Consider the following 27457-nt stretch of genomic DNA (forward strand, 5'->3'; position numbering starts at 1 on the left):
ATGCCTTTTTGCATGTGGTGAAAAATACGCAGCGTTTTGCCGCGTTTACATGCGTTTTTTCATGCGTTTGCGTTTTTTAAACGCATGATGAGAAGTGTGTGACAGCTGCCAATCATCAAAATCAAGTAAAAAAACCACTATAAACAGAAAGAGCTAGGGTTAGGGGTAGGGATCCTAACCCTAACCCTAAAGGGATCCTAACCCTAACCCTACCCCTAACCCTACCCCTTACCCTAACCCTAACCTTACCCCTAACCCTAACCCTACCCCTAATCCTAACCCTAGGGACCCTACCCCTAACCCTAACCCTAAAGGGATCCTAACCAGGGCCGTATTTGCCACAAGGCACTTGAGGGCAAGTGCCTAGGGCGGGGACAATGCAGGGGGGCGGCACCTGAGCAAATTTTTAAAAAAAATTATTATTTTTTAAGTCCGGGGGGTCCCCCCGCCCACCCACCTCAGTCCCAGCTGCTGCGGGGGGAGGGGGTCTCGGGCGCAAGGTCGCCATCAGGGCATTGCTGCCCTGACTACTGTATGGGGCAGAAATGGGTGCTGTACCTTTAAGCAGCAGCAGCCCAAGTGCATCATGGTCCCCCTGATGCCGGTCATGTCACACGCTGCGCACTCTTTGTAAGAGCACTGGAGCACTGCAGAGAAGCAGGTAATGTCTGTGGGAGAAGATACTGAAGTCGGCGGTGAGCAGGGAGAGGAGGAGGCGGGCAGTGTGTGAGGACTCACAGGAAGCTGCAGAGAGGAGTGAGGTGAGAGAGGAGACGGGAGTCTGCTGATGTGAGTGAGTGAGGAGAGGGGAGGCTGCTAAGGGGAGGGGATGAGAGGCTGGTAAGGAGAGGAGAGGCTGGAAAGGAGATGAGAGGCAGGAGAGGCTGGAAAGGAGATGAGAGGCAGGAGAGGCTGGTAAGGAGAGGAGAGGCTGAAAAGGAGAGGAGAGGCAGGAGAGGAGAGGCTGGAAAAGAGAGGAGAGGCAGGAGAGGAGAGGCTGGAAAGGAGAGGAGAGGCTGGAAAGGAGAGGAGATGAGAGGCTGGTAAGGAGAGGAGAGGCTGGAAAGGAGATGAGAGGAAGGAGAGGAGAGGCTGGAAAGGAGATGAGAGGCTGGAAAGGAGTTGAGAGGCTGGAAAGGAGATGAGAGGCAGGAGAGGAGAGGCTGGAAAGGAGAGGAGATGAGAGGCTGGAAAGGAGAGATGAGAGGCTGGTAAGGAGAGGAGAGGCTGGAAAGGAGATGAGAGGCAGGAGAGGAGAGGCTGGAAATGAGAGGAGAGGCTGGAAAGGAGAGGAGATGAGAGGCTGGTAAGGAGAGGAGAGGCTAGAAAGGAGATGAGAGGCTGGTAAGGAGAGGAGATGAGAGGCTGGTAAGGAGAGGATATGAGAGGCTGGAAAGGAGAGGAGATGAGAGGCTGGAAAGGAGAGGAGATGAGAGGCTGGAGAGGAGAAGCTGGAAAGGAGAGGAGAGGCTGGAAAGGAGAGGCTGGAAAGGAGAGGAAATGAGAGGCTGGAGAGGAGAAGCTGGAGAGGAGAAGCTGGAAAGGAGAGGAGAGGCTGGAAAGGAGATGAGAGGCTGGTAAGGAGAGGAGATGAGAGGCTGGTAAGGAGAGGAGAGGCTAGAAAGGAGATGAGAGGCTGGTAAGGAGAGGGGATGAGAGGCTGGTAAGGAGAGGAGATGAGAGGCTGGAAAGGAGAGGAGATGAGAGGCTGGAAAGGAGAGGCTGGAATGGAGAGGAGATGAGAGGCTGGAGAGGAGAAGCTGGAAAGGAGAGGAGAGGCTGGAAAGGAGAGGAGATGAGAGGCTGGAGAGGAGAAGCTGGAGAGGAGAAGCTGGAAAGGAGAGGAGAGGCTGGAAAGGAGATGAGAGGCTGGTAAGGAGAGGAGATGAGAGGCTGGTAAGGAGAGGAGAGACTGGAGAGGAGAGGCTGGAGAGGAGAGGAGATGAGAGACTGGAGAGGAGATGAGAGGCTGGAGAGGAGATGAGAGGCTGGAAAGGAGAGGAGAGACTGGAGAGGAGAGGCTGGAGAGGAGAGGCTGGAAAGTAGAGGAGAGGCTGGAAAGGAGATGAGAGGCTGGAAAGGAGATGAGAGGCTGGAAAGGAGAGGAGAGGCTGGAAAGGAGATGAGAGGCAGGAGAGGAGAGGATGGAAAGGAGAGGAGATGAGAGGCTGGTAAGGAGAGGAGAGGCTGGAAAGGAGATGAGAGGCAGGAGAGGAGAGGCTGGAAAGGAGAGGAGATGAGAGGCTGATAAGGAGAGGAGAGGCTGGAAAGGAGATGAGAGGCAGGAGAGGAGAGGCTGGAAAGGAGATGAGAGGCTAGAAAGGAGAGGAGATGAGAGGCTGGTAAGGAGAGGAGATGAGAGGCTAGTAAGGAGAGGAGATAAGAGGCTGGAAAGGAGAGATGAGATGCTGGTAAGGAGAAGAGAGGCTGGAAAGGAGATGAGAGGCAGGAGAGGAGAGGCTGGAAAGGAGAGGAGAGGCTGGAAAGGAGAGGAGATGAGAGGCTGGTAAGGAGAGGAGAGGCTAGAAAGGAGATGAGAGGCTGGTAAGGAGAGGAGATGAGAGGCTGGAAAGGAGAGGAGATGAGAGGCTGGAAAGGAGAGGCTGGAAAGGAGAGGAGATGAGAGGCTGGAGAGGAGAAGCTGGAGAGGAGAAGCTGGAAAGGAGAGGAGAGGCTGGAGAGGAGAGGCTGGAAAGGAGATGAGAGGCTGGTAAGGAGAGGAGATGAGAGGCTGGTAAGGAGAGGAGATGAGAGGCTGGTAAGGAGAGGAGAGGAGATGAGAGGTTGGAGAGGAGATGAGAGGCTGGAGAGGAGATGAGAGGCTGGAAAGGAGAGGAGAGACTGGAGAGGAGAGGCTGGAGAGCAGAGGCTGGAAAGTAGAGGAGAGGCTGGAGATGAGAGGCTGGAAAGGAGATGAGAGGCTGGAAAGGAGAGGAGAGGCTGGAAAGGAGATGAGATGAGAGGCTGGAGAGGAGATGAGAGGCTGGAGAGGAGAGGCTGGAAAGGAGAGGAGAGGCTGGAAAGTAGAGGAGAGGCTTGAAAGGAGAGGAGAGGCTTGAAAGGAGAGGGGAGGCTTGAAAGGAGAGGAAAGGCTGGAAAGGAGATGAGAGGCTGGAAAGGAGAGGAGAGGCTGGAAAGGAGATGAGAGGCAGGAGAGGAGAGGCTGGAAAGGAGAGGAGATGAGAGGCTGGTAAGTAGAGGAGAGGCTGGAAAGGAGATGAGAGGCAGGAGAGGAGAGGCTGGAAAGGAGAGGAGATGAGAGGCTGGTAAGGAGAGGAGAGGCTGGAAAGGAGATGAGAGGAAGGAGAGGAGAGGCTGGAAAGGAGATGAGAGGTTAGAAAGGAGAGGAGATGAGAGGCTGGTAAGGAGAGGAGATGAGAGGCTGGTAAGGAGAGGAGATGAGATGCTAGAAAGGAGAGATGAGAGGCTGGTAAGGAGAGGAGAGGCTGGAAAGGAGATGAGAGGCAGGAGAGGAGAGGCTGGAAAGGAGAGGAGAGGCTGGAAAGGAGAGGAGATGAGAGGCTGGTAAGGAGAGGAGAGGCTAGAAAGGAGATGAGAGGCTGGTAAGGAGAGGAGATGAGAGGCTGGTAAGGAGAGGATATGAGAGGCTGGAAAGGAGAGGAGATGAGAGGCTGGAAAGGAGAGGCTGGAAAGGAGAGGAGATGAGAGGCTGGAGAGGAGAAGCTGGAAAGGAGAGGAGAGGCTGGAAAGGAGAGGCTGGAAAGGAGAGGAAATGAGAGGCTGGAGAGGAGAAGCTGGAGAGGAGAAGCTGGAAAGGAGAGGAGAGGCTGGAAAGGAGATGAGAGGCTGGTAAGGAGAGGAGATGAGAGGCTGGTAAGGAGAGGAGAGGCTAGAAAGGAGATGAGAGGCTGGTAAGGAGAGGGGATGAGAGGCTGGTAAGGAGAGGAGATGAGAGGCTGGAAAGGAGAGGAGATGAGAGGCTGGAAAGGAGAGGCTGGAATGGAGAGGAGATGAGAGGCTGGAGAGGAGAAGCTGGAAAGGAGAGGAGAGGCTGGAAAGGAGAGGAGATGAGAGGCTGGAGAGGAGAAGCTGGAAAGGAGAGGAGAGACTGGAAAGGAGATGAGAGGCTGGAAAGGAGATGAGAGGCTGGTAAGGAGAGGAGATGAGAGGCTGGTAAGGAGAGGAGAGACTGGAGAGGAGAGGAGAGGCTGGAGAGGAGAGGAGATGAGAGACTGGAGAGGAGATGAGAGGCTGGAGAGGAGATGAGAGGCTGGAAAGGAGAGGAGAGACTGGAGAGGAGAGGCTGGAGAGGAGAGGCTGGAAAGTAGAGGAGAAGCTGGAAAGGAGATGAGAGGCTGGAAAGGAGATGAGAGGCTGGAAAGGAGAGGAGAGGCTGGAAAGGAGATGAGAGGCAGGAGAGGAGAGGATGGAAAGGAGAGGAGATGAGAGGCTGGTAAGGAGAGGAGAGGCTGGAAAGGAGATGAGAGGCAGGAGAGGAGAGGCTGGAAAGGAGAGGAGATGAGAGGCTGATAAGGAGAGGAGAGGCTGGAAAGGAGATGAGAGGCAGGAGAGGAGAGGCTGGAAAGGAGATGAGAGGCTAGAAAGGAGAGGAGATGAGAGGCTGGTAAGGAGAGGAGATGAGAGGCTGGTAAGGAGAGGAGATAAGAGGCTGGAAAGGAGAGATGAGATGCTGGTAAGGAGAAGAGAGGCTGGAAAGGAGATGAGAGGCAGGAGAGGAGAGGCTGGAAAGGAGAGGAGAGGCTGGAAAGGAGAGGAGATGAGAGGCTGGTAAGGAGAGGAGAGGCTAGAAAGGAGATGAGAGGCTGGTAAGGAGAGGAGATGAGAGGCTGGAAAGGAGAGGAGATGAGAGGCTGGAAAGGAGAGGCTGGAAAGGAGAGGAGATGAGAGGCTGGAGAGGAGAAGCTGGAGAGGAGAAGCTGGAAAGGAGAGGAGAGGCTGGAGAGGAGAGGCTGGAAAGGAGATGAGAGGCTGGTAAGGAGAGGAGATGAGAGGCTGGTAAGGAGAGGAGAGGAGATGAGAGGTTGGAGAGGAGATGAGAGGCTGGAGAGGAGATGAGAGGCTGGAAAGGAGAGGAGAGACTGGAGAGGAGAGGCTGGAGAGCAGAGGCTGGAAAGTAGAGGAGAGGCTGGAGATGAGAGGCTGAAAAGGAGATGAGAGGCTGGAAAGGAGAGGAGAGGCTGGAAAGGAGATGAGATGAGAGGCTGGAGAGGAGATGAGAGGCTGGAGAGGAGAGGCTGGAGAGGAGATGCTGGAAAGGAGAGGAGAGGCTGGAAAGTAGAGGAGAGGCTTGAAAGGAGAGGAGAGGCTTGAAAGGAGAGGGGAGGCTTGAAAGGACAGTAAAGGCTGGAAAGGAGATGAGAGGCTGGAAAGGAGAGGAGAGGCTGGAAAGGAGATGAGAGGCAGGAGAGGAGAGGCTGGAAAGGAGAGGAGATGAGAGGCTGGTAAGTAGAGGAGAGGCTGGAAAGGAGATGAGAGGCAGGAGAGGAGAGGCTGGAAAGGAGAGGAGATGAGAGGCTGGTAAGGAGAGGAGAGGCTGGAAAGGAGATGAGAGGCAGGAGAGGAGAGGCTGGAAAGGAGATGAGAGGTTAGAAAGGAGAGGAGATGAGAGGCTGGTAAGGAGAGGAGATGAGAGGCTGGTAAGGAGAGGAGATGAGATGCTAGAAAGGAGAGATGAGAGGCTGGTAAGGAGAGGAGAGGCTGGAAAGGAGATGAGAGGCAGGAGAGGAGAGGCTGGAAAGGAGAGGAGAGGCTGGAAAGGAGAGGAGATGAGAGGCTGGTAAGGAGAGGAGAGGCTAGAAAGATGAGAGGCTGGTAAGGAGAGGAGATGAGAGGCTGGAAAGGAGAGGAGATGAGAGGCTGGAAAGGAGAGGCTGGAAAGGAGAGGAGATGAGAGGCTGGATAGGAGAAGCTGGAGAGGAGAAGCTGGAAAGGAGAGGAGAGGCTGGAGAGGAGAGGCTGGAAAGGAGATGAGAGGCTGGTAAGGAGAGGAGATGAGAGGCTGGTAAGGAGAGGAGATGAGAGGCTGGTAAGGAGAGGAGAGGAGATGAGAGGCTGGAGAGGAGATGAGAAGCTGGAGAGGAGATGAGAGGCTGGAAAGGAGAGGAGACATTTCAAAAACCTGACCTGCACATCCAAACATAGACTCAGTGTGAACAGGTGCTGAACCTAGAGTCGCCAACTCGTATATAGTTAAGTAAATAAGGCAGCACACTGCAACGCTAGAACATACGAACTTTAACTGCATTACTGCACTAGAAATATGAAAAATGAGAGCTTTTAGCGCATAAAAATGGCCAATTTTATGTGTACCTGGTAGCCCCGTTACGGCATCTCTCTTATACCAGGTCCTAAACTTGCCTTACCTCGCTGAGAATAAACGTCTCCATCTGAATGGGTACATGTGAAAACCTCTTACTAGACTAAAATTCTAAAAGCTCTCATTTTTCATATTTCTAGTGCAGTAATGCAGTTCAAATTTCGTTTTTCAAGTTTGTATGTTCTAGCGCTGCAGTGTGCTGCCTTATTTACTTAACTATATACGAGTTGGCGACTCTAGGTTCAGCACCTGTTCACACTGAGTCTATGTTTGGATGTGCAGGTCAGGTTTTTGAAATGTATTCTCTAGCCTTCTGATCGTGCACTCCGCCTCCTAGCTTCAGGTGTTTTAATTACAGCAGGTCCAATACCCCTCCATAGAGAGAGAGAATTTTAGTCTAGTAAGAGGTTTTCACATGTACCCATTCAGATGGAGACGTTTATTCTCAGCGAGGTAAGGCAAGTTTAGGACCTGGTATAAGAGAGATGCCGTAACGGGGCTACCAGGTACACATAAAATTGGCCATTTTTATGCGCTAAAAGCTCTCATTTTTCATATTTCTAGTGCAGTAATGCAGTTCAAATTTCATTTTTCAAGTTCGTATGTTCTAGCGCTGCAGTGTGCTGCCTTATTTACTTAACTGGAAAGGAGAGGAGAGACTGGAGAGGAGAGGCTGGAGAGGAGAGGCTGTAAAGTAGAGGAGAGGCTGGAGATGAGAGGCTGGAAAGGAGATGAGAGGCTGGAAAGGAGAGGAGAGGCTGGAAAGGAGAGGAGAGGCTGGAAAAGAGATGAGATGAGAGGCTGGAGATGAGAGGCTGGAAAGGAGATGAGAGGCTGGAAAGGAGAGGAGAGGCTGGAAAGGAGATGAGATGAGAGGCTGGAGAGGAGATGAGAGGCTGGAGAGGAGAGGCTGGAGAGCAGAGGCTGGAAAGGAGAGGAGAGGCTTGAAAGGAGAGGAGAGGCTGGAAAGGAGAGGAGATGAGAGGCTGGTGAGGGGAGGCTGCTGAGGAGAGGAGATGAGAGGCTGGAGAGGGGAGGCTGCTGAGGAGAGGACATGAGAGGCTGGTGAGGGGAGGCTGCTGAGGGAGGACATGGGAGGTTGGTGAGGGGAGGCTGCTGAGGAGAGGACATGAGAGGCTGGTGAGGGGAGGCTGCTGAGGAGAGGACATGAGAGGCTGGTGTGGGGAGGCTGCTGAGGAGAGGACATGAGAGGCTGGTGAGGGGAGGCTGCTGAGGAGAGGAGATGAGAGGCTGGTCAGGGGAGGCTGCTGAGGAGAGGAGATGAGAGGCTGGTGAGGGGAGGCTGCTGAGGAGAGGAGATGAGAGGCTGGTGAGGGGAGGCTGCTGAGGAGAGGAGATGAGAGGCTGGTGAGGGGAGGCTGCTGAGGAGAGGAGATGAGAGGCTGGTGAGGGGAGGCTGCTGAGGAGAGGGGAGGCTGGTGATGGGAGGATGTGAGAGGCTGGTGAGGAGAGGAGAGGCTGCTGATGTGAGTGAGGAGAGGGGAGGCTGCTGAGGAGAGGAGATGAGAGGTTGGTCTCATGCTGTATATGGGGAGGCTGTGTTGGGCTCATGCTGTATTTAAGGGCTGTGGGGGTTTTAAAGATATATAGGGGGTGTCAGCATACTTAATTCTGCTCAATATTAAGTGATACAATTAATATTAATTAATATTGAGTAGAATTATTTTCATGCTATTGGTTCGGCCTCCACAACAGTCATGGTCTTTCATCTGGCCCCTCGGGAAAATAAATTGCCCACCCCTGATCTAGAGACATGGAGTGAGGAGCCCACAGACAATAGCAACAGATTAGTCCGTTCTCTCACTAAATTACCCATCCAGCTCTTCAAACTATTCTCTCTGAAACGTCCCAGCATTGCAGAGATAAACTTCCCTGTTTGCAGTCTGAGTGATGCTGCCCGTGGTTTTGGTAGTATGAATCGACTGACTGGTTCCCCTTAAAAACCTGTCAGCCAAACCTTGCAACCGACCATGTACTGTGTATGAGATCCACCAGATTCTCACATGACAACTAATGGGAAGGTTTGCTAAGGCTACTTTCACATCAGCGATTTTCTCTGTTCGGGGCAGATACTGCAGTTTTTCCGCCTCTGTCGTGTAACATATCACTTACAGGCCGGCAACTCTGCGTTCGGCCTCATTCATTCCCTATGGGACTTGCGGACATGTGCAGCACTTGAGGTGAGACAAAAAAAACACTGCTAGCAGCATTTTTTTTCTTGTTGCTGCAAGTACCGCATTTGCCGGATTGCAGCAAAACCGCAAGTGCCGCAAGTCCCATAGGGAATGAATGAGGCCGAACACAGTATTGCCGTAAGTGATCCATTACGGATGCGGAAAAACTGCCGGATCTGCCGCAAATGTCAAAAATCGCTGATGTGAAAGTAGCCTAAGTGACTGCCGATAGTGTCTGCATTAGTCATACTGACCAATGGGGGAGGCAGCACGAAAAGTGCCTAGGGCAGCAGAAACTCTAAATACGGCCCTGATCCTAACCCTAACCCTTAGGGTTAGGGGTAGGGTTAGGGGTAGGGTTAGGGTTAGGGGTAGGGTTAGGGATAGGATCCCTAGGGTTAGGGTTAGGGTTAGGATCCCTTTAGGGTTAGGGTTAGGATCCCTTTAGGGTTAGGGTTAGGATCCCTTTATCACCTTTATGGTGGGGGGTGGCATATCAGTGTGTTTTCTGGTTTTTTTCTATAAAAATGCATGCGTTTTTAACGCAACCAAATGCATGTGCTTAAAAACGCATGCGTTTACATAGACAGCAATAGGTTTTTTTGCTGCAAAAAACGCATGCGTTTTTTGCGGCAAAAAAACGCCGCTAAAAATTGCTACATGTTGCATTTCTGCAACACAACGCATGCATAGAAAAGACGCATGCGGCTTCAAAAAGGGGCAAAACGCATGCAAAAAAACGCATGCGTTTTTAATGTTAAGTATAGGGGAAAAAAACGCATGCATTTTTTTGCGCAAAAATGCAGCGGCAAAAAACGCAAATGTGAAACCAGCCTTAATGAGATTCTTGTTCTCCGGGGCGGCTTGTGAAGGGGGGGGTTGGAAGTCTTCATGTGGTGCTCTGCTTAGATATTCATACTGATGGCTTCTGACAGGTTACTGATCCATCAGTGACCTGCCCCCTATTTTACATACTGAATATAATGTGGTTTGGAAAAAAATCTCATTCGGCAGGCAGGCACCGGCGTCTGCGCTGTAGCATGATACGGTGGATAATATGCATAATTTCCTTTTATTTAGACATATAGTTTTGTTAGAAAAAAAATTATCTTATTCAAAATGGCACCAGCGGACGTGACTTCTCAGGAGCCGCCATTTTGACAGAGAAAAAAATTATGCTCCGGCAAGATGGTACCGGCGGTACCTGTGCAGTAGCATCTATCGGAACGACGATACTGCGCAGGTGCCGCCATCTTGATGGAGCCTAACTCTGTCAAAATGGTGGCAGCGCTTGCGCAGTAGCATCTATTGGAACGTTGCTGAATGTGAATTTTTTTTTTGTTTCAAACCATATTATATTCAGTATGTCAATTAGGGGGCAGGTCACTGAGGGATCAGTGACCTCTCATATGCCATACAGATGAATACCTAATCAGAGCACCACATGAAGACCCCCTTTCCACAGGCCGCCCCGGAGCCCGAGCATATCATTAACTGAAAATAAAGATTAAACAACCACAAGACAGATTTCATCAACCTAGGTATCATTTTAATCAGTATAATGGCGCCAACCTGACACTCTGTGTGGGTTACTGTGCACAATCCACAATCCTGTGCACAGGTTCCCTTTAAGTGAAACAACAAAAGTCTTTACTGTAAGTTTGTGCAAGATATAAGTCACCGGATCAAGTATGTCCAATATGTGTCTGTACATATGCACACGTGTATCCTATTTCTTTCTGTTTTAGGATTACTGATGAGATTTTGGCAACAAGCCGCCCATCTACTCGTCTCATTCAGGATTACAAAATCACAGACCAGTTTCACAAGTAAGAGCATTATGTACACATGAAGGGTATTGTAATATCGTACAGTATTTCCTCAGAAATTCAATATCTTATTCAACATCCTTTGTTTTATTTAATGGTTTCACTGTAACGGTTTGCTAAAGAACGACAAAACTTTTGATAGATTTACACCTCTGCATTGGATCTGTCAGTAAGCACATAAGACATAATGTAATAATCACTAGTAATCCTCCTGAATCCTGCCAGTTTACCTTTTTACTGGTTGCAAACAGCTGATGAATTTATACTTATTGACTGGACCTATTTTTATTGCTGGGATGACATTGAGAAATACAAAAGAGAAAGAGAGCAAGGATAGATAATGCCAGCATTAGCATATCAAGATGGCATTGCCGCTACAGGACAGTTGTCTTACTGTACGGGTATGTGCAGATGTTCAGTTTAGGCAGCTCTTTGGACGCAGCACATGTCCGCTGCATCCAAAGCGCTGCCAACTTTTGAACGCAGGTGCATCTGCATGTGTTCATTGAACCATGCAGAATCACCATGTCCAATACATTGCAGAGGTGAAATTTATCTTGCGGAGACGTATAGAGAGTGTCATGTGAAATGTGAACTATGTTCTGCAGTTTTAGTATGTAAACTGTCATATGATAATATGCGTAGTGCTGGTGGTGTACAGAATAGGGTAAGATATAGATTTGGATTTAGGACATAAGATGGTGACTGAAGTTAGCTGAAGGCAGAAAAAGAGAGAGTTATTTTTTGGCACTAGCTCACAGTTGGAAGGGGATAGTGCTAATAAAAGGGACTGCTTTCTGATAGTTAGATATGGAAGTTTGTTATCCAAGGTCAAGTTCAAGGCCAGAATCTATCGTTCAGGACAGTGAGAGGCCTTACTGGAATCCCTTGCCAGTACATGTAGGGATAGTCCAGGAGGAACAGATAGTAATGCTGAAAATGTACTGTATTAAGGAAACAAGAAGTGTTTTGTGTGTTGAAATGAACTGGGTGTCCCCGAGTTGTGTGGTGGCTCCGGAAGATGGGGTCCCTGAGAGAATGGAGACCTATGGCCTATAAGTGAGAGTCATACACCTCATACGACAGCACATTGGGATTGGGACACGATTTTCCTATAGGTTGCCATAGTGTCATGGAGTAGCAGCTTGTCCATGGCTTCTGCCCTCTGGCACCTTAGATTTGGCATAGTCAGCAGGATAGAATCATGCATCAAGAAAACTTACTGATGCTGGGTAGGTTCCTGTGAAAATAAAGAGGGCTACCACAGCTAGACCCAAGATGGCAGCGCATGAGGCATCGTGGATGCGAATTGGTGTCCAGCCCTTCATTAGATATGCCTACAGAGGGGAGTGCCAAAACCGAATATGCCCGCCCACAGCAGGGCTTCGCCGTCATCACAAAGTGAAGTGGAAAGAGAAGATCCGCCCTGTAAGCTGTGGCCCAAGTAAAAGGCTGGGACATTCAAGAAACAGGACTGTGAGTCAAGGTGGACTCCAACTAGTGAAAGGCGGCGCCAGGATTGGCCTCAGAAGTCGGAAAATGATGCAATTCGTAGAAAGGTGAGTGAGCAGCTGGGTGAGATGATGGTGAGTCGAGTGAGGCCTTCGAGGGTGCAACCGGAGGAAAGGATAAACTGAGCTGGCTGGCTCATCGGAGGAAGGAGTGGGGCTTGTGGCCCAGAGCGGAGAGATTTCGCTGGGCAATCAAAGCCTGAAGTGAGGACTCGTCCTTCACCGCTGGTGTTCCTGAGAACTTAGGCCGGGAGAGCTAGGAAGCTATCGAGTAATTTGACGAGCCTGGGCTGGATTGAAAGGAGAAGGAGTCAGGCCAGAATGAGACCCAGGGACCTGCTAGTGGGCCAGTTAGCACCGAGATTTGGCTTCCCAAGGAGTCATCACCTATGACCTACAGAGTGTCATGCTCATGCCCTGACTGGTGGGCGTGAGCCATGGGGTTTGGGGCCCCACTGTGCCACAAACCAAACTACCCTGGAAGAGGCGTGACTATGACAGCTGCCTTGGTCTTCTCTGGTGCTACTCCAGGGTGGTGTCTGGCTGTGGCTGCTGATCCCACTTGGAGAACAGGAACACTGGGACATATGCAGGCATAAGGCAGGACTAGCAGATGGGCACAGATGAAACTCAGACGAGTAGGCAGGAACGGCTGAGACACAGGGCTGGCAGAGACACAGGACTGGCAGGAACGGCAGAGACACAGGGCTGGCAGGCACGGCAGAGACACAGGGTTGGCAGGCACGGCAGAGACACAGGGTTGGCAGGCACGGCAGAGACACAGGGTTGGCAGGCACGGCAGAGACACAGGGCTGGCAGGCACGGCAGAGACACAGGGCTGGCTGGAACGGCAGAGACACAGGGCTGGCAGGAACGGCAGAGACACAGGGCAGGTTGGTGTGGTGTATGAAGGAACAGGTAGGGACCTGTTCACACAGGAGGTGAAGTTACGGATATGAAGTAAGAAGGAACAGGTTGGGACCTGTTCACACAGGAAGAGAATCACAAGGCTGTGGATAGGAGCAGTTGAGCAGCAAGGGATAGTGCAGCAACAAAAGCTAAGCAGAGCAGAACCGCAAGGAATGTGGAGAGGAGCTGCAGCAAGAGATTACTGCAGCAGCAGAAGCTAAGCAGAGCGGAACCTCAAGGAATGCGGAGAAGAGCTGCAGCAAGAGATTACTGCAGATGGAGCACCCCCATGGGGCCATGGGGTACTTGGTACTGGGTCCTTCAGTTCACAGGGGGATGTCACGGTGGCTGACCTGGTCCGTGGCCCTGGGACGTCCGTATTAAAGGGAAAGGTCTTTAAGGGGAATGTTTGTGACGCCACCTGTGGTATTCGATCAGGGTGACCGACGCTGCTTTAAGGGGTCCGCTGGGGTGATGTTATGGCAGCAAGATGGTATACCTTCCCACAGGTGAAGTACAAGTGTCCCCAGAGCTTCCCAGTGTGTAGATGATGGATAGTGAGAGGCACAGTGAAGAACGAGGACACAAGGTTGCAGTCTCTTTACCTTTTACTGAAGGTTTCAGCACCCACAGTCCAGGGCACCAGATCACAGGGCAGGCAGAGTCCGGCTGGTTTGGAGGCAAATCCAGAGTCTCCTTGTCCAGATAGAAATCAGTAGCCTTCCTCTAGCGCCGTGGTGTTGTAGTCCCTTACTGCTAAGCTTCTCATAAGGTCCTCACAACTGTTAAAGATGTTACAGATGTTATGTCTCTCTCTCTGTCCCCCAGATGGATAGGACAAACCCGTATGACCGGTGGCTTGAGGTGTTTTACAGGGACTCTATCATGCCCCAGCCTCTAAGGGGTGCCACCTTGCCTCCTGGGTGTAGGGGCGGACAGGTAACGTGAAATTAGCTGTCCTGCCAGTCTCTGGAGCAAGGCATAAAGGATCGTTGCTCCCTCGGTGTTCCGGCTACTGGGATTCTGCGCCTCAAAAGGAGGCAGCCTGTGTAGGGTAGAACTCCTCTGATATTCACTCCTTTGCTATGACGTCTTCACCCTCTCTACAATACAGTTCTCTTTCAGTGTCTCTTTCTAGAAGCTGCTGCACTTAGGGCAGGCACAGCTCCGTGTCCTTCTGTCTCGACCTCTGACGTTATCCCACCCCTGTCAGGAACCAACTACCTGAGCGAAGCTCAGCCAGCAACTGCCTAATTTCCTCCCCAGGTCACCAGTTTTACCTAAGTGTGAAGAGTGCCCTAATAAATAGGAGCAGAGCTCCCACTAGTGGCCTGGAGTGCAAAATGTGTTGCATGTTTGTGATACCTGGATTCAGTTGTCCTTCTTTGCCTCCAAACGTAACACCACTCCCCCCTAGAGGAGAATGATATTATTGCAATGACCAGGACCCTGGGGCGCTGCACAGCAGCAGAAGCTAAGCAGAGCGAAACCACAAGGAATGTGGAGAGGAGCTGCAGCAAGCGATTACTGCAGCAGCAGAAGCTAAGCAGAGCGGAACCACAAAGAATGCGGAGAGGAGCTGCAGCAAGAGATTTCTGCAGCAGCCAGAGCAGAGTAGAACCGAAGGAGTATGGAGAAGAGGTAAAGCTGCAAGAGAGCGGAGCACAGGCAAAGTCACAAAGGTACAGAGCAGGCAGAGCCACAAGAGTGTGGAACATAAGCCAACAGAGAGGACACAAGGAAAGACACAGCAGGGAAAGAAGCCACAGACAAGGAGACAGAGGTAGGACAAAGTTCAGACAAGGTAATGGAACAAGACAAGGTACAAGAACAAAGACCGAGGGACCAGGATATTCTGCCTCCTGGAGGGCGGACAGACCAAAACAAGGCAAAGCAAGGACACAGACACTGAGACCAGGATATACAGCCTCCTGGAGGGCAGACCAACAAGAACAAGGCAAAGCTAACAGTAGATCCTCTAGAGAAAGGGGAACACAGAGCAAGGCCTGGCAGCTGAGAAGCTAAACACTAACTGAGTTTACACATTGCACAGGCCCAGTCCACAGGGTGGAACTGCCCTAAATACTGGAGGTCTCTTGGTAATTGGTCAGGAACAGATTAAACAGGTGCACCTGATTCCTATAAGAACCAGAGAGTTCTAGCGCCGCCCCTCTATGCACACAGCAGGAAGCATGCAGAGAGCAGAGACAAAAAATATGGAGCTGGCAACAGACAGAACACAACATGACATGGAGCAGTGAGTAAGATGGTGTGTGAGAGATGAGTGGCCATGCAGTGATGCCAGCAGAGTTGTTACAGAGAGTAAAATGGGGTTTATAGAAGAATTTGGGATCTGTCACCATATTCTCTTCGACCAGAGTGCTGTTGAGACGGAGAATCTACCATGAAGGTTACAGAAATTTATGGCCGGTACCAGGGCCAGGATCACCTTCTTGAAAATGGAGAGATGTCAACTGTGGTACCCTGCCTGCAGGCGTGATTAAGGAAGACAGAGAGAAAGATGATCCTTCCCGGTGGAATGAAATGGACTGGAAGAGAATCATAGAGGCTGCCCGAGTTGGTGCTACCACCTCTGGAACATCGGATGGTCCCTGGGGGTCCCTGCCTTCCACACAAGATCAGGCGGTGGTACAGATGATACAGGGGGCAGTGACCCACTTCTACATGTCGGGGGCTCTGACACTACCGGAAGTCGGGTCATTCGCGGCTTGGGAACCGATCTCCAGGGAGCAGGTGGAGACAGTCCCCTGAGCTCACTGAAGAAGTAGAAAGTGCAGACACCTGAACCAGAAGAGAAAAGAGGACTCTGCTCTGTAACCTCAGATGTGCTTGTTCCACAAAGAAAAAGAGCAAAAAAGTAAAAGAAATTGATCTGTGTTCCTGTGGGTGGAAGACTCAGCAGCAACCAGGCACTCCCAGTGTTGGTCAGAACAGCTGAAGGTTTTGTGTCCCTCCTTGTTTTGTTTTGCACATCCCCCTTCTGGATTAAAAGACTGTAAACTGTTAAAGTGTCCCAAATCCTTTTGCCCCTATGGACTGTGCACATTGCCCCTATGAACGCCCCATGTTTTTCATGAACTTTTCTCTAAGTGGCTGTGAGCCTGACATATGGGCAGCGCAGCATGGTGACTGTTGGGACTGTTGTTCACAAAATGGGGAAGGGAGAAAACTGACAACCTGATGTTCCATCTGGGTTAGGATTTTATGGACTGTGTCCTGCTACAAAGACAAATGTTTGGGGAGGAGGGATGGATGATCCGATGTCCCAATCGGATTTAAGATAATGGACTATGCTCATGGATTATATGCCATTGTTATGTGGGCAAAGGGCTGTTTGATGCAGGTAAAACTGAGCTTCAGGTGCTTGACCGGTGAGAACCTCTAAAAATGTGATGTCCCAGAGCAGATATGGGGACACGCCCATGGACTGTTGGACAGCTGTTGTTATGTTGGCCAACAGGCCCAAACAGCGTGAACACTATATATCGAGGTCAGTGCCGACCGGTAACAGACACTATGGTATGCTCAATGCTATGCTGGCGCATGTGGATTTGTGGACCCACTGTGCCACAGAGGTAAGCCTGCTCAGGAAGTGGCGTAGCTAAGCAGCTACATGGTGTTCACTCGAGCTCCTGATAGTGGAGACACACTCAGCTACAGGTAGCCGCCATGTACCACTCCTGGGCTGAGCCTGGTACTGTAGCTGCTGACCCCAGTGATCTGGTATGCCAACACTATTCTGGCACCTATACAGAATGGTAATTAGCATGGATTCAAACTCGGCTCAGACAAACCAGTTGAGGATACTGGATGAAGGTTTGGCCGTACATGGACTGGGGGACGATGTTAAGGCACTGGCCTCTCACGGACCAGAAGATGAGGTTCAGGCACTAGCCACTTCGGGACCAAGGGACGAGGTTCAGGTACTGGCTGCTCCTGAACTAAGGAATGAGGTTCTGGCATGGCGGCTCCAGGACCAGGGAATGAGGTTCAAGCACTGACCATGATGTATGGGAACCAGACACCTCTTGTTACTCAGCTGTCCCAAACAAAGCAACACATGAGGTCTACAGACTAGAACCGGCAACTGAGTTCTCAGCTCTGGACGACCGATGGGAATACCAGACAGCACATGGTAGGCAATCTTCTCCGTATATAATGTTCTGATCTGGAGCTTGAGTAGTTCAGGCATAACTTGACTATAACTGCGCAGGGCTTGTATTTCACTAGACAACACCCTCACCGGATTCTGCAGCTGTTGGACGGGACTCTGACAAAGACTTTTCACGGCTTTCAGCACGAACTCTCCCACCGAACCCAAAGCCTCTACATGCCAAGGATACAGTCACAGTTATTTCTGGAGAGGGAATACTCCCGCCAAGGGCAGCCTCTCCCACTGGGCTAAGGTTTTGGAGTTTTTTAAGCTTCACCTTGACAAAGACCGTCAGGATGTTCCCCAGTGATACCGCAATCCCATCTCACGAATGAGTTCTGGCTCTTGCTCAGCCTGCCAAGCACAGTCAACCTTCATGGATTCTGCACAGGTAGCTGCCTCAACAGGCTGGGGAACAGGAGGACTTTAAAAGGGCAGGGCTAGACGTGATAGTTTCATCACATCCTTCACCCATCTGGTCTGTTCCTGGACACTTGGAAGGGAAGTTTTTTCAGGAGATTCTTGGTTCGTCTGGTAGAAGACCTTTCAGAAGGCCACCAGGAAGGCCTGCAGGTACGAGGTGATAAGAGACCCATTCTCTCATAGAGGAATGAGCCATGCCAGGGCATCTCCTGATAGGTAGGACATCAGAAAACCCACCTTGGCCCGATCATAGGAAAATTGCTGCTGGCTGAAAACATTAAAGTGCTGAATACATCGCTACAGGAACCCCCGCCACTGCTTTTTATGTGGATTTGTATCTTCCAGGTTCCTGAATGGTTGAGGATGACTATGTTCAAAAGGGGGAGGAATGTAAAAGTGAGGAACTATGCTGTCGCATTCCTACTCCTGAAGACAACAATCATGTCACGTAAAAGTGTCATCCGTTTCATACATATATTGTGTCATGTAAAATATGAACTATGTTCTGTGGTTTTAGTATATAGACTATGATATGATAATATGCGTAGTTCTGGTAGTGTGCAGCATAAGGTAAGATATATAATATGATTTAGGACATAAGATATTGACTGTAGTTAAGGTACCTTCACACTAAACGACGCTGCAGCGATCCAGACAACGATCCGGATCGCTGCAGCGTCGCTGTTTGGTCGCTGGAGAGCTGTCACACAGACAGCTCTCCAGCGACCAACGATTCCGGTAACCAGGGTAAACATCGGGTTACTAAGCGCATTTTTGTATATACAGCAATATTCAGGTATTTCTGTATATAACATAAGCAATCAGACAATCACAGATTCAAGTCCCCTAAATAAATAATGAATGCAGTAAAAAGTTAAAAAAAAATATGAAAAAAATAAAACCAACGTTTGAGTCATCCCCTTTACTTAAATAAAAAATAGATATTGAAAAATAATACACATATGTGGTATCACCGTGTCTAGGATTTATCAAAATATAAAACTGATCAACCCTATTATAAAACACTATAAACAGAAAAAATTAAAAATGCCAAAATTACTTTTTTTTTGCTCACCTCAACACCACATAAAAATTCTTAAAGAGGTGTTCAAGTCATATATACCTTAAAATTGTATCAATAATAACTGTCTCGCCACACAAAAAATAAGCCCTCGCACAATCTAAAAAGTTTTCTTTTTCCAAATTTCCAATTTTTTTCACCACCAAAATAATTTTAAAAACTTGACAAGTTTGGTTTCAGCATAATCATGCCGCTGAGTAGAATCATATTGCCAGGTCGTTTTTACTACACAATATATGAGGTAAAAACAATTCCCAAAAATACTATGTCAGAATTGCAGAGTTTTTTTGCAGTTTCATGGTACTTGGATGGAAAAATAAAAAAGTTATGGCTCTTGGGGGAAAAGGGAGGGAAAAAAAATGGAAATTGTTCATATGAGGAAGGGGTAAGGGTAGGTGCACACGGGCAGTAAACGCTACAGGTTGGACGCTGCGTACTTCCGCAGCGTCCAACCTGCAGTGTCCACATGTTACAGCAGAGTGGATGGGATTTCAAGAAATGTCCACTATGCATGCACAGATGCCCACAGCTCACCTGCAGATATGGACATGCGGCGTGTCTTTCCAGACAGTAGCATGTCAATTTATCTTGTGGAGACGAGAGTCTTTAAGCACTCATATGGGTACCTTGAAACTTTAATGCTTAGACAAGATCTAATGATAGTTTTTGAGTGCATGGGGGTGGTGGAGGAGAGATTTGGAGAGATAAAAGATCATTTACCTCCCGGTAAGAAAGACATGAAACGACTTATTGATGTCTCTGAACTATTCAGAAATCCGATGACCTTGGATACAGAGTATAGATATATAATCTTAGATTGGTTAATGTCTCAGAACTGTCGGAGGGATGAAACCCCACTGACATTTTTGAACAATGGTCCCAGAGAGAACTTGGCAAAGATTGTCTTTCCCATCTCTTAATGGCTGACGTTAAACCAATTCTCATGAGGATCCTTCATTACAAGGACATAGATGTAATTTTGAGGAAGGCTGGAGAAATTGGTAACCGTATGATAAATGGCAGCCGTTTCTCCTGGACATTTCCACTGAGGCACAAAAAAGCGGTTACAATACCAGGATACCAATCTCCATTGATTGGATACCAATGAAAGTAGACTGCATATGCCTATACATAATAAATGAGATGGTTAGTCACTGAGCTCTGTTGGTATTTTCAGACTTACGATTCCTCTAATCAGTGTGGTGATTGGCAGCTTAGACGTCCAATCTGGGTTAGGGGTGTGCTGAGTCGTCGGTATCGTGATTGACAGCTCAGCCATCCAATCTGAGGCTTGGGCATGCTGAGCTGTCAGTATGGTGAGTCTAGTCATTCAATCAGGGTGAGGGGCGTGCTGGGTTTGCTACAGGGGTCTTCTGTTCAGAATGATTCCCAGGCCATTTAGCTGGCTGCCTGCCTCTGATCTCTTCCAGTTGTAGCTTAGCTCAAATGGTGTGCTCTTATTCTGCTCTCTGTGTTCCTGCATTTGATCTTTGTTGCCCAACCTTGGACCTTGTTTTTGACCGTCTGTTTGCCTTTCCCTTTTGTCTTGATCCGCTACCTTCCTGGAATTCTGACCTCGGACTGTGACTTGACTACGCCTTTGCCTTATCTCTTTGTTTAAGATGAGCCCTCTTGGTATCTCACCCCAGACCTCTTCACTATCCAGCCTCGGAACTTGTCCATGAGTAGTGACTAGTATCACACACATCTTCAGATCCTCTACTTAAGGGAACTTACAGAGACTTTTCAGAGAAACCTGTTGAATAAAGAGAAGTCATGTATTGAATCCCCATCCGAAAAAATCTACAAATCAATGGTTGGGAGCCCAAACACAATTGTAGAATCACTTGTAAGAAGAGGAGGAACATAAAAGATCCTTTTTAAAATAAAAATATTTTTAGGGGGAGACAGCAGCCCATCTATTGGCTACAACAGTTCGCATTCAAGTAGACTGCTTGCGCAAAGTAAAGTTAAATCCTAGAGATGGCCGGATGGTTACAGGAGATAGAGATATCATTATCAACCTACGTGCAGTCTATCTTGATGTATTTTGCGTCTAGATTATGAACTAGTTGATAATGAAAATTATGTGTCTGATTTTCCACTTATTAAGCTGACAAATGAACAGTGCTCATTTCTAAAGAATTACCGTATTCCAGAGCAGAGGAGGGCAATTCATTTTCCCGGAGTGCAACATGAGAGATTGTGACTGTACTGAAGGGTCAAACTAATAGGCTGAAATTAATTCTCTGAAATACTAATATTAACATAGTTATTATCATTAAAGTAATATAATATAAACCCTAATTATTTTATATTATATTAATTGTTTCACTTAATATTGAGTAGAATTAAGTATGCTGGCTTCCCCTATATATACCATATTAGCCCGCACCCAGTCTCCCTATATATGGTATAAGCCCACACATAGACCCTTTATATACCATAAGAGCCCACACATAGTCCATATACCATAAGAGCCACACATGGACTCTTATATATAGCATGATCCTCCACAGTCTCCCATATACAGCATGAGCCCAACATAGCCTTTTATATAGAGCATGAGCCCCCACACAGCCTCCTATGTACATCATGAGCTTCTTATACACATCAAGAGCCCCATATAGCATCCTATGTATGGTATGAGTCCCATATAGCCTTTTAGATACAGTATGAGCCCCACATAGCCTCCTATATACAGCATGAACACCACATAGCCTCTTATATACAACATGATCCCCCACGTTGCCTCTTATATATAGCATGAGCCCCCAAATAGCCTATGTATAGCATGAGTCCCACATAGCCTCTTCTATACAGCATGAGCCCCACATTATTATTATTATTATTTATTATTATAGCGCCATTTATTCCATGGCGCTTTACATGTGAAGAGGGTATACATAATAAAACAAATACAATAATCTTGAACAATACAAGTCACAACTGGTACAGGAGGAGAGAGGACCCTGCCCGCGAGGGCTCACAATCTACAAGGGATGGGTGAGGATACAGTAGGTGAGGGTAGAGCTGGTCATGCAGCGGTTTGATCAGTCGGTGGTTACTGCAGGTTGTAGGCTTGTCGGAAGAGGTAGGTCTTCAGGTTCTTTTTGAAGGTTTCGAGAGTCTGATATGTTCTGGTAGAGAGTTCCAGAGTAGGGGGATGCATGAGAGAAATCTTGTATGCGATTGTGGGAAGAGGAGATAAGAGGGGAGTAGAGAAGGAGATCTTGTGAGGATCGGAGGTTGTGTGCAGGAGAGTACCGGGAGACGAGGTCACAGATGTATGGAGGAGACAGTTGGTGGATGGCTTTGTATGTCATGGTTAGGCTTTTGTACTGAAGACTCTGGGTGATGGGGAGCCAGTGAAGGGATTGACAGAGGGGAGAGGCCGGGGAATAGCAGGGGGACAGGTGGATTAGTCGGGCAGCAGAGTTTAGAATAGATTGGAGGGGTGCAAGTGTGTTAGAGGGGAGGCCACAGAGCAGGGGGTTACAGTAGTCAAGGCGGGAGATGATGAGGGCATGGACTAGGGTTTTTGCAGATTCTTGGTTTAGGAATGTACGGATCCGTGAAATATTTTTGAGTTGGAGGCGGCAGGAAGTGGAAAGGGTTTGGATATGTGGTTTGAAGGAGAGATCAGTGTCAAGGATTACCCCAAGACAGCGGGCTTGTGGGACTGGGGAGAGTGGCCAGCCGTTTACTGTAATAGATAGGTTCATTGGGGAGGTCGTGTGAGATGGGGGAAAGATGATGAATTCTGTTTTGTCCATGTTAAGTTTTAGAAATCTAGTGGAGAAGAAGGATGAAATAGCAGACAGACATTGAGGGATTCTGGTTAGTAGGGAGGTGATATCTGGTCCAGAGATGTAGATCTGTGTGTCGTCAGCATAGAGATAATACTGAAAGCCGTGAGATTCTATGAGCTGTCCTAGGCCAAAGGTGTAAATGGAGAAGAGCAGGGGGTGTGTGAGTGGGAGACGCTGAATGTCCGTCAGTTAGGTATGACGAGATCCAGGATAGGGCCAAGTTTGTGATGCCAAGGGATGAGAGGGTCTGCAGCAGCAGGGAATGGTCCACTGTGTCAAAGGCACAGGAGGAGGAGGATAGAGTAGTGTCGCTTGCTCTTGGCGGTTAATAGGTCATTGGTGACCTTAGTTAGGGCAGTTTCAGTGGAGTGGTGTGACCGGAAGCCTGATTGAAAGCAGTCGAAGAAGGAGCAGGAAGATAGATGGGAGGACAGTTCAAGATGGACATGTTGTTCCAGTAGTTTTGAGACAAAGGGGAGAAGTGATATAAGGCGATAGCTAGATACAGAGGATGGGTCAAGAGAGGACTTTTTGAGGATTGGTGTGATTGAGGCATGTTTAAAGCTTGAGGGGAAAATGCCAGTTGTTAGTGATAGGTTGAAGAGATGGGTTAGGGTTGGGATGAAGACTGTGGTGAGGTTTGGGATGAAGTGGGAAGGGATCTGGACAAGTGCACAGGTGGTGAGATGCGATCTTGAGAGTAGAGTGGAGAGTCCGTCTTCTGTAATGGTGGAGAAGTTGGTTTTGGAGGTGGAGGGCTGGTAGTTGGGAGGAAGGGTTCTGGGGGTTGTTTACTAAAACTGTCTCTGATATTCTCAATCTTCTGCTTGAAAAATGAGGCAAAGTCTTCAGCTGAGATGAGTGGGGAGGGAGGAGGTGCTGGGGGGCGGTGTAGAGAATTGAAGGTGTTGAATAACTGTTTGGGGTTGTGAGACAGGGAGGATATGAGAGATGAGAAGTAGGTTTGTTTTGCTGTGGCGAGCGTGGTTTTGAAAGTAGTGAGGGACTGTTTGAATGTGATGAAGTGCTCATAGCCTCTTATATACAGCATGAGCCCCACATAGCCTCCTATACACAGCATGAGCACCACATAGCCTCTTATATACTACATGAACCCCCAAATTGCCTCTTACATATAGCATGAGCCCCCAAATAGCCTATGTGCAACATGAGCACCACATAGCCTCCTATATACAGCTTGAGCCCCACATAGACCCTTATATACAGCATGAGCCCCACATAGTCTCTTATATACACCATGAGTCCCACATAGCCTCTTATGGTATAGTATGAGCCCCACATACCCTTCTATATACAGCATGACTCTACATAGCCTCTTATATACTTCATGAGCCTCACATAGCCTCCCTACATACAGCATGAGCCCTACATAGCCTCTTATCTGCAGTATGAGTATTGGTGGAATAACTAAACCACACAGCTAGCTTCCAGCTAGCCTCATTTCCACCGCGCTTCTCAATACTGCAGAGGCAAGACTGCCTCAAATGGCAGCATTGGAGAGAATGCTGTTTAGGCCAAACCAACAGTCTGAACTGTCAATAAATGAGGAGCTTCTGTACCTCAGCAAGCTGGAAGTTAAGAGGCCAAGGAGTGGTGTGCTCTTAAAGAATGAAGATGGGACAACACCTTTAACTTTCAATGTTTGTAATGGAAGGAATAGTATTATAACTTATGGTACCAGTGCATTATAAAAATCTTTTTATGCTTATTATAGGTATGGCATACGATCCTTGATCAATGCCCAGCTTCCTTGGGAACATGGACACTGTGGATATTCTCTTGATCCTCAGAGTGGCTTTTCATACAGACCTCAAGATTTTATGGACTCTGGCAGTGAGTGCATATATGTGTGCATAGGCTGTTAAGATTTTAGTCTTCAAATATTATTCTGTATATTTTGAAAGTAAACTCAAGCCATTACATATTTAATACATTTAGATTTTGGATACTAGTGTTTGGTATTGTAAGAAAGTCTTTACTGAGAACTGGAAGAGATGGGAAACATATGTAGACAATCCTCTTATCAAGCAGAGACTGAAGTCTATTTGGAGATTCGCAGCAGAACAGCACATGGAATAGTCAGTGAGACAAAGCATGCAGACACAAACTGTGGTCCAGAGAGACAAGTGACGCTGGGACATCTGGCGATGGTCTAGCCTTAGTCTGGCCATGGTATGGCATGGCGGCAGAATGGCGATGTAATGGCCCCGAACAACAGTAACAGGGACTTTTTATACATGATACAGAGAAAGACAGCACATTGCGACAAAAAGGGCGTATACATGATAACATTGTACATATTTTCAAGGACGAAGCATAAAAAAGGTTAAATGTAATGACTTTCAGGCTCTTTATGCCAAACTCCATTAGAACTCGTAAACCTCCATGTCCCTCTTAGTTAATTACATCACAAGTCTATTTTCCAATTTTACTACAACAAATGCACTTATTACCTTATGTTACCCTTTTTCTGATCCATTTAACTCGTGTGTATGTCCACTATACCTGCTAATGGCTATGATCTCATCTTGTGTCTCCAATCTGTCTATGACTTTCAGAAGTACATCTTAGAATTAGTTGGTTTCTAACTTTGTTAACACAATCATAAAGCACCAGCATACACTGGGGCCAGGAGCACGCATAAAGGGCTCCCTCAAAACACCCCAAGGGTGTCAGATCAAGCAGACAACTCCAAAAGTGTGTAACCAAGAAAAAATGGAGCAAGAATGTCCCAATCAACATACCGGTATTTAGCAATGTAATGCAAAATTTACTTAATGACAATACACATAAAAAAATGTTCAAATGTACGTGCTCTAAACAATGTATAGAAACCAGTATACAGACTAATAAATAATCCCACAGGCCTCCAAAGGCAAATGTCACAATACATAAACATGGTTTAGCCCAATAAACTCCAAAGTACTTTCAATGATGTATGCTTACCCATTAGGTTATCAGGGGGGTAACACCACCTCCCCCAGCAGCAGCTGGGGGCTATTACCTTTGGAGGCCTCTGGGATTATTTATTAGTCTGTATACTTGATGATTGCATTTTGGGGATGATTTCGGTTCCCCTCCCCTTACCCGGCGTACCGTCATGTTACCTCTGTTTTATCTCCTGGTTTTTATGCGTTGTATTCAGCATGTATATTTGAACATTTTTTATGTGTATTGTCAATAAATAAATTTTGCATTATATATTTCTAAATATGTTGTTTGGGACATTCTGTTAGGGTTGGCGGAACGTACCGAATATATATATACCGTATATACTCGAGTATAAGCCGAGATTTTCAGCCCATTTTTTTGGGCTGAAAGTCCCCCTCTCGGCTTATACTCGAGTCATATACCCGGGTGTCGGCAGGGGAGGGGGAGCGGGGGCTGTGTAGTCATACTTACCTGCTGCGGCGCGGTCCCTGCAGTCCCTGGCTTCTCCGGCGCTGCAGATTCTTCCTGTACTGAGCGGTCACATGGCACCGCTCATTACAGAAATGAATATGCGGCTCCACCTCCCATAGGGGAGGAGCCGCATATTCATTGCTGTAAATGATCGGTGCCATGTGACCGCTCAATTACAGGAAGAAGCTGCAGCGCCGGAGAAGCCAGGGACTGCGCCGCAGCAGGTAAGGGGAGCGCAGCGCTATAATTACCTGCTCCTCGCTCCGGTGCGGCTCCGTCTGCAGCGTCCTCTAGCAGTGACGCTCAGGTTAGAGGGCGCGGTGACGTAGTCAGTGCGCGCCCTCTGCTGAGCGTCAGTGCTGGAGATGGAGCCGCAGAGGAGCAGGTAATTATTGAAAGCGCCGGTGTCCTGAGAAGAGAGGTGAGTATGTGATTTTTTTTTTTTATTGCAGCCGCATTCTATATGGCACAGCATTATACGGAGCACCTATGGGGCCATAATCAAAGGTGCAGAGCATATATGGCACAGCATTATAAGGGGCATCTATGGGGCCATAATCAAAGGTGCAGAGCATATATGGCACAGCATTATAAGGGGCATTTATGGGGCCATAATCAAAGGTGCAGAGCATATATGGCACAGCATTATAAGGAGCATTTATGGGGCCATAATCAAAGGTGCAGAGCATATATGGCACAGCATTATAAGGGGCATTTATGGGGCCATAATCAAAGGTGCAGAGCATATATGGCACAGCATTATAAGGAGCATTTATGGGGCCATAATCAAAGGTGCAGAGCATATATGGCACAGCATTATAAGGAGCACCTATGGGGCCATAATCAAAGGTGCAGAGCATATATGGCACAGCATTATAAGGAGCATTTATGGGGCCATAATCAAAGGTGCAGAGCATATATGGCACAGCATTATAAGGGGCATTTATGGGGCCATAATCAAAGGTGCAGAGCATATATGGCACAGCATTATAAGGAGCATTTATGGGGCCATAATCAAAGGTGCAGAGCATATATGGCACAGCATTATAAGGGGCATTTATGGGGCCATAATCAAAGGTGCAGAGCATATATGGCACAGCATTATAAGGAGCATTTATGGGGCCATAATCAAAGGTGCAGAGCATATATGGCACAGCATTATAAGGAGCATCTATGGGGCCATAATCAAAGGTGCAGAGCATATATGGCACAGCTTTATAAGGGGCATCTATGGGGCCATAATCAACGGTGCAGAGCATTCTATATGGCACAGCTTTATAAGGAGCATCTATGGGGCAATAATGAATGGTGCAGAGCATTCTATATAGCACAGTTGTATATGGAGCATCTATGGGGCAATAATGAACGGTATGGAGCATCTATTTTTATTTTTGAAATTCACCGGTAGCTGCTGCATTTTCTACCCTAGGCTTATACTCGAGTCAATAAGTTTTCCCAGTTTTTTGTGGCAAAATTAGGGGGGTCGGCTTATACTCGGGTCGGCTTATACTCGAGTATATACGGTATATATATATATATATATATATATATATATATATATGAGACAGTAGGTGCGTTTGCAACCCGGGGTCCATCGTGCAGGAGAGAAACCTGCTGCTAGTAGTAGGTGGTACTATATGGCAGTATAAGCGAACCCTGTTACTTCACAGATTCACTAAGAAAAGAGAACGCCTTACACTGTTAACATCACAGGAGATCACAGCTACCTAATAGAGCCAACAGTGGTCATGTAGTCAGAGTAGCACACAAGCAACTCCTCTCCAGTGGAATTCTAATGGCTA

General features: G+C 48.0%; 1 protein-coding gene across 1 annotated transcript in view; it reads left to right on the plus strand.

Moving 5' to 3' along the window:
- Positions 1-27457, plus strand: part of LOC138674540 (protein tyrosine phosphatase domain-containing protein 1-like) — a 139582-nt gene that overhangs the window by 4237 nt on the left and 107888 nt on the right. Inside the window, exons 2-3 of the mRNA XM_069762362.1 lie at positions 10242-10322; positions 23968-24086. Coding sequence (XP_069618463.1) covers positions 10242-10322; positions 23968-24086 — 200 coding nt within the window. The remainder of the gene's footprint in view (positions 1-10241; positions 10323-23967; positions 24087-27457) is intronic.

This window comes from Ranitomeya imitator, chromosome 4, assembly GCF_032444005.1.
Source record: "Ranitomeya imitator isolate aRanImi1 chromosome 4, aRanImi1.pri, whole genome shotgun sequence".
Taxonomy (NCBI): Eukaryota; Metazoa; Chordata; class Amphibia; order Anura; family Dendrobatidae; genus Ranitomeya; species Ranitomeya imitator.